Raw genomic sequence first — 7,426 nt, forward strand, 5'->3', positions numbered from 1 at the left:
TAGGTTGGCAGCGCTGGCTCGGGACCAGCGGCGAGGGGCGGGGGCCGGCACTGGACGCGGGGCGGGGGCCGGCACTGGACGCGGGCCGGCGGCCGGGACAGGAACAGGGATAGGGGCAGGGGCAGGATGAGCGGGTCGTTGCGTGCGGCCCTGCGCCTGGGCGCCTGGGCAGCGCGGGGCCGACCCGGGCGGCGGCACCTGAGCGAGGCGGCCGCCGGCAGCGCTGGAGGCAGCGGTGGGGCCGACGGCGGAGGCGGCGGAGGCGGCGGCTCGGGGTCGCGGGAAGCGGTGGAACGACTGGTGCGGGAGCACCCGGTGGTGGTGTTTATGAAGGGCAGCCCGGCGCAGCCCCTCTGCGGCTTCAGCAACGCCGTCGTGCAGATCCTGCGGCTGCACGGCGTGGAGGACTACCGCGCCCACGACGTCCTGCAGGACCCCGACCTCCGGCAAGGTCAGTGGGGCCGGGGTCACCTCCAGGCGCCGCCTCCGGGCTGCGCGCTGCCGGCACAGCGGGGCTCGCTCCTCCGCGCTGGGAGTCGTTTGTTTTGCTTTGGCCTGTGAGCGGCTTGCACCCAGAGCCAGGGGCTGTGCATCGTGAGGACGAGCTCACGGGACGGAGCCTGCGGGCCGGGGTTCCGTGCCACGCCGCCTTCCCTGGTTCATAGGCACGTGTGTCTGGAGCACTTCAGCTACAAAGAAAGGCTGAGGGAGCTGGGGCTATTCAGCTCAGAGAAGAGAAGGCTCCGGGGAGACCTCACTGCAGCCTTCCAGTACTTATGGGGAACTTATAAACTGGAGGGAGAGAGAGGTTTTTACGCGGTCTAATAATGAGAGAACAAGGGGGTACTGTTTTAAACTCAAAGAGGGGAGATCTAGGGTAGATGTTAGGAGAAAGTTCTTTTTTCAGAGGGTGGTGAGGCACTGGCACAGGCTGCCCAGAGAGCTGTGGATGCCCTGTCCCTGGAGGTGTTCCAAGGCCAGGTTGGATGGGGACCTGGGCAGCCCGAGCTGGTTGGGGGCAGCCCTGCCCACAGCAGGCAGGGAACTGAGCAAGCTTTATGACCCCTCCCAACCCAAACCATTCTACAGTTATCAGATGCTTTCTTTTCACTGTGAACAGTGTTGTGAAACATCATGAATGGCTTGGACTTGGACCGCTGTGTTCTCTGCCAGCTGGGGTTCTTTGCTGTTTTTGATAAAGTGCAGCACTATGTTTTGTTATGATATTCGTTTGCACAAGAAATATTTGCATTACTGTGCAAGAGGTAGAAGCTATTCTATACGTGTTGTGGTTGTTTGTTTTAATTGTAAAAAGTCAGTACTCAGTTCTTATGATACTTCCATCTTTCCCTCTGATATACGTCGTTGACTTGAAGTTTTATGTGGTTAGTATTGCAGATGCATAGTGTTAATTCTTCTTGTCTAGAATACACAAAAATGTGATTTAAATCTGCATGCTGGCACGCATCAGGTGACCTCAAGTGGTTTGGTATCATCTGGCTGCACGGACAGCTAGCATGCTGTATTACAAGAACTGTTGAGTTTACAGGCTGGGCTGGCTCTCTGCACTGTGAGGTGAGTGCCAGCATCAGGGGTGAAGCCTTGAAGTGAAGAGTTCCCTGAGGACACCCTTACTTTTGAGGCCAGTGGTCTGTTACACTGCTTCCCATACTACCTCCTGAATCCTGAAAAGCCAGTGCATGCTTGTTTCTGTTAATGGCAACTTCTGGCAGAGGAGAGAGATGCTGGAAATTGTAGCTCCGTAGATTGACAAATGGGATTCACCAGTGACTGAAGGCCCTCATTGTCCCTTTTGGTTTCAGGTGCTTAGAAGTCAGATACCCAACACATGACACTTTCCTAAGCCCTCTTCATGGTCATAGTCTTTACTGTATACATATGGGGATAGTGAAAGGATGGTGAATCTTTCTCGAATATCTAAATAACTGATAATTCCTCTCAACCTAAGCATTGATTTGCAAGGAGATCATGGCATGTGAACTGGGTGCCAGCAATGAACTTAAGTATTTAAATACATATATGCTTTTAGCAGAGGTGATGCTTCGGGCATGTGTGGAGTGCTGACTGGTTTCTTTCCTGTTCCTGTACCATATTTTGAGGTTGTTATCGTTCATCTGAACTATAACTGACCTACTGAAGCTTGACCTTTGCTGAAATAAGGCAGGCTGTAAAAACAGCTCCCCACCTCTGCTTTTCACCTGAGAACACTCTCATGTCTATAAAACTAGTTACTAGTACTAAAGTTGAATGGTTTATCTGAACTTGAATTGAGGATGTATTTCCCTGACACAAATCTTTCATTTTGAAAGCTGCTTTAAGAGACCTTAGTGCTCCCTCTTGGGCTGTGGTTCCATAACAATTCAAGTTTCTCTAAGTTGGCCTTACCGCAGGTGATCCTACTTTTGGCTGGTCAAATACTGTGTGGCTAGTTCAGATCACTATGATGACAGAAGCTTGGGGTTGTGTACTGGAAAAGCAGTGGTTTGAGCTGGTTTGAACTGCTGCAATTCACCTTCAGATTGTAGAGCAACAATGAAAATATTATTTATGTACTGGATTCCATCACAGATCTTGATATTTCTCCCCACCCTTGGGCTAGTTCTTCAAACATACACCAGTATTAATGATCTCCGTGGAAATGTGATACTTTTCTGGAAAGTGTGTGGTAGGAGTGAGAGTGGTTGCTTGACTCAGTTCTTTGAGATGGCTCATCATTTGTTGGTGCTAGTGGTGGTAAAACAGAGTCTGAGATTTGGTTGTTGGAGTAGGGGAAATAGGGTGGGAGTCCTCTGGGTACCCCTTGCAGTAGTAGTTTTCTCAGATGATGGTTTCACAGTCATTCTGCAGTGTGCTAGTTCAGCTGTCAAGCTTTATACCTTATCTGTGGAGTGTGGATTTAGAAAACAGTGTTTCAAAAGAGAAGCCTACAGCTTCTGAAGCACAGAAGGAAACACTAACCTCCAGAGAGTGAGAAGGAAGCTCCCTGCAGTGTGTCTGCACTGCTGAAAGATTAATCACACAAGTGCATCCTGAGTTCAGCAAGCATAGACTGGGCTGGTTTGCTTCAGTACTGCTGAAATAGTTTTGGTAAATGCAATATTAAATTAGGTACTGCTGAACAGATTGAGGAAGTGTTTAATTTGTAATCTGGTTGAGCCCCAATACACAGACCTTGCCTGATACGTAGAGTGCGGCATGTAGAGCAGCCCATCCTGATGGTGTTCGCATTGTTATCTGAAGTTGAATAGATCCTTAAAAGTCCTATCGATGCTTGTACGTATATGCTTTTGGGTCTTTGAAGAAAGAATTTTGTAAAAGAAAAATTGGTGCAAATGTTACCTTGCAGTGCTTGTTGGCATTAAATTGATATGTGGTGCCCTTCGTTCTCAATTCGCATTTAACATCACAGTATCTTTACAAAAACAACCCTTACTTCCTATCTATGGTGGCTTCTTTGAGAAGGGATATCCTTAGGTTTGCCTATGTGTGGGGACTCAATTCTGCATTGCAGTTGTTATGAGTTAAAAGGATTTTAGTATAAAATGATCTTGGAGAGTTCAGAAACCAAGGAATGTTTAAGAGACATGCTTCTTAAACAGTGAAACACAAGTTCACATCAAAATTTAAAATTTCAGCAAACTTCATCTAAACAGCCAAGAAAGGCTTTAATGAAATGCTAAGGAAGAAATTGCAGGTGGTGATGCTGTTGCACTTAATAGTTAGGGACACTTTATTATAACAAGGTTTTTTTAGATTACTATTACTGTAGTGGATTTTTTTTTTTTTTAAACAGAGGTATTTGACTTGTTTTATGAATTGATGGTTTTGTGTGAAAAGTCATTTGGCAAATTAGATATACTGATTCTTCTGTGTGATATTTTTCCTGATGCCTGTAAGTGCAGTTTGGGATTCAATTTATGCCATTTGATCAGTCAGTATTTTTAGATGGCTTTATGTTTTGTGGTTTTTTTTTTTTTTTTTTTTTTTGTGAAGTATTGTTTTTAATTTAATGCTATACTTCAAAATTGTGACTCTAACTCCATTTGGTGTAGTGAGCTCCTCTAAGAGACTTCAGTCTTCGTGCCCCTCCCTTGAGCTGTAAGGTCTGGCAATGAAAGATAAAGCAATTTGAAATTCATAAGGCTCTTAAAGGGGCAAATGTATGTTGTAATTGAAATTGCAGTAGTATGTCTTTTCCTGAATTCACACAGCTACAGTGTGTTTTGAAGTCCCTTAGGGAAATACAAAGGGCAGCAGGATCTAAACTGTTCTTTGTGGTTTTCAAGATTTCCCATTTCTTATTATCATATTTGTTTGTTTCCATGGCAGGAAAGGAGATGCTACATTTTTTCCAGCATGTTTGAAGTTGTTGCAGGAGCTGAGTTGACTCCACATCTTTAGAACCACATCCTGAGTTGGAGTGAGAGCCAAACCTACCAGAATTTTTCTTTCAGTGTTCCTGTTATACAGATAAATTATTACCTCAGTGGGGAAGAAATGAGAATATCAGTTGTTCTGTTCAATTGAAGCAATTGTATTCTATTTAAAATCCCATTCTATCTGGAGAGTTGGGGGTAATATTTAACAATGTTGTTTTTCTTTTTGTAGGAATAAAAAACTACTCCAACTGGCCTACCATCCCACAAGTATACCTCAATGGTGAATTCGTTGGTGGCTGTGATATACTCCTCCAGATGCATCAGAATGGAGATCTCGTAGAAGAGTTAAAGAAATTAGGAATCCGCTCAGCACTTCTGGATGCAGAAAAAGACCAAGAAAAAAAGTAAAATGAGGAAAAGAAAAAGATGCCGTGATGGGAAGAGAGGAAAATCTTTGATAAGAACTTGTAACCAGTAAAGCCTTACGTACTTCAGTTCAAAGAAGGCATCTTTTTAAACTGACACTAAGATTTATCAGTGGATGTCTGTTAGCTCATGGTAAATGTAGTGATCTCAGTATTTTGATTTATGGATATTGTGAAAAGTTGAGTATAACCACTGTACTGTAAAGAATATACTTGTGGAAATTGTTTTAAAAAAAGTAAAAAAAAAAAAAGTTCACTTCTAAAAGCATTCTTTTGATTGAGGCAGGAGTAAACCAAAAGAACTGATAATGTTATTTTTATTGATTTTGAGTGTTTCTTTGTTCTTTGTTACATGAACCCATACAAACAGTGTGTTCCCTTGCTCTTCTTGAAAAAGTGCTAAGTAGTGCTAGTGCATCTGGGTTTTTTTTTTATAACTGCTATTGATAAGAATTCCCAAGAGCCTGTAAAGTTTCTACTATCTCATATGATATAAGAGAAAATGGTCTTCAAACAATACATAAGAAAATATGGTATGAGAGTGCATGAAGTACACTTTTATTCCAAAGGGTAAAAATAAACACACTAGTACAAATACACGTATAATGGTCATTATTACTTGGTGTATTCCTGTTAGCTTTTAAAGGACTGCTTTGAATTGTGCCTAAAGATTTTATAAAATCTTTTCTACCTCTTGCAAAGTGGCTTTTCCCCCTGTTTATATACTTTGTGTATTGCAGTTTCTGTGTCAGTTCTAGAATGTGGGAATTATTTAAGGCTTTAGTATTCTAGCTTGCAGTAGTACAGGAGAATACTTCAGTAATTACTGTATTGTTTGCTAGTTACTAAGTTGTCTTTTTAGATCTGCTGTGTTTCCAAGTGTTGTCACTTGGAACTGCTATGGTTCCTGGAGTATTGGTCTTCAAAAGTGGGTTAAAGAGATTAAATGTTTCATTGGAGATAAGATACAAAGTGCAGCAGAAGGGCTACTAAAAATAGCCAAAGCGTTCCTTTGTTGGAAGCTCTCTGAAGTCTTCAAGTAACTATCTAACCATGTTTTCCCAAGTGAAAATAAACAAACTTCGCTTCACCTGTACAGTAATACTGCTAAGGATAAAAGCTAACCAAGCTGTTTTTATATGCCATTTACTTTTATTAATGCAGACCAGTGAATGGTATGCATGTGAGCTAAGCAAGTGATTGGAAATAGTGTTTTATGTAGATTGTCTGCAATAGTTCCTTTTTATTTTAAATTACTATAATGAAACTGATACTGCTTTTAATGTGGAATCTAAAATGTGAGTAAAGGGGAAAAAAAAAAAACCCTCACTGGAAGGGGAACTCAGGACTGTAACTGGCAAATGTGGGTTTTGGTGCAAGTTTCAATTTTATCTCTTTAATGTTCACCAGAGCAAGCTGTCTAGTAGAGAAACTATATCCCTGTACAGCCTGAACAGAATTTGCAAAATGTGTGCTGATTACAGTAAGTTTATTGTATAGTTTACTGTATAGTTCAAACGCAGTCAGTGTCTTGATGCTTAAATAGCATCTCGGCTTAAAAAGCTGCTCAGCTTCACTACCAGAAGTAACTTTAGAATAATCACCAATTATGAATAAGCTATGCTCAGAGGCAGTCAGTTGTGATTGTTAATTGTGTATGTATGAGTGCATTTTTTTCGTTCATACACCATATCACATGAAATGCAAAGCTCTAGTTCAGTTTAACTTCTCCTGAAATTCTGATTAAATGACTTTTCTTACAGCTAATCTTCCATGAGTGGTTTCTGCCATTCTAAATGTAAGATGAGGTTTGGAAAAATAAATAAATTTCAAAAACTTGTCAGTTATTCATGTCCAAAGACCAACTGAAATGGATGTATATTTTAAACAAAGAATAAGATTACTTGAAGAAAAGACAACTATTTTCTACTTCAGTGTTTAATTCTTAGACTAGCTACTAAGTCTACTTAAAAAAAAAAAAAAAACAGACACAAAAACAGATGACAGCATCCCAAATCTGTTATTTCATGGAGCTGTATTCTTTATTCTTTTGTGAATGTTGAATGTATTTCAATATTATCTGCTGCTACTTTAACATAAAGGTGATTTGAGCATTGTCAGATCTTTCTCTGAGCAGCATTTTTTTTCTCCCTGCACAAGCTCCTGCTGTTACTGAAACTATGAATAGTTTTTCTGCTTTCTCCATGTCTCTCTTTAAAAAAATATGTAGTACTGTTTATATGCATCCTTGGCTTAATTAGAATATTGTAACTGAGCAAGTGAAAAGAAGAATAATACAAAAAAGCTACAGGAACAATAGCATAAAATTTGATTTCTGCCTGCATACCTGTAGGAGATGCATCTTTGCAGGCTCTGTGCACGAGTGGTTTTACATGTTACATCTGTGTAGATGCTTACGCAAAAAACAAACAAACAAACAAACAAAAAACCAGCCATCTACTTAAGTGATAAAACTCTGGATATTTATAAAGAGGCTTTTTTTGAGACTTAATTGAGAATTTCCCCCAACAATCTGATTCTGTGGTTGATTGTTTTAGAAAACTGTTGCTACTCTGCTTAATTAGCTGATTTTAAGGGGGG

The 7,426-nt window shown here is 41.4% G+C and overlaps 1 protein-coding gene across 1 annotated transcript; it reads left to right on the top strand.

The window, feature by feature from the left end:
- GLRX5 (glutaredoxin 5) lies at positions 60 to 6,945 on the top strand. The gene is made up of 2 exons (XM_021400995.1): positions 60 to 451; positions 4,630 to 6,945. The coding sequence occupies exons 1-2, from the start codon at positions 127 to 129 to the stop codon at positions 4,806 to 4,808; spliced, it is 504 nt and encodes a 167-aa protein (XP_021256670.1). The 5' UTR covers positions 60 to 126; the 3' UTR covers positions 4,809 to 6,945.

This window comes from Numida meleagris, chromosome 6, assembly GCF_002078875.1.
Source record: "Numida meleagris isolate 19003 breed g44 Domestic line chromosome 6, NumMel1.0, whole genome shotgun sequence".
NCBI lineage: Eukaryota > Metazoa > Chordata > Aves > Galliformes > Numididae > Numida > Numida meleagris.

Excerpts from the sequence above, each read along its gene's own strand:
- GLRX5 (XM_021400995.1), top strand. The coding sequence starts at position 127 with ATGAGCGGGTCGTTGCGTGCGGCCCTGCGCCTGGGCGCCTGGGCAGCG. Across the intron at positions 452-4,629 it reads GGACCCCGACCTCCGGCAAG|GAATAAAAAACTACTCCAAC; the intron begins GTCAGTGGGGCC and ends TTCTTTTTGTAG.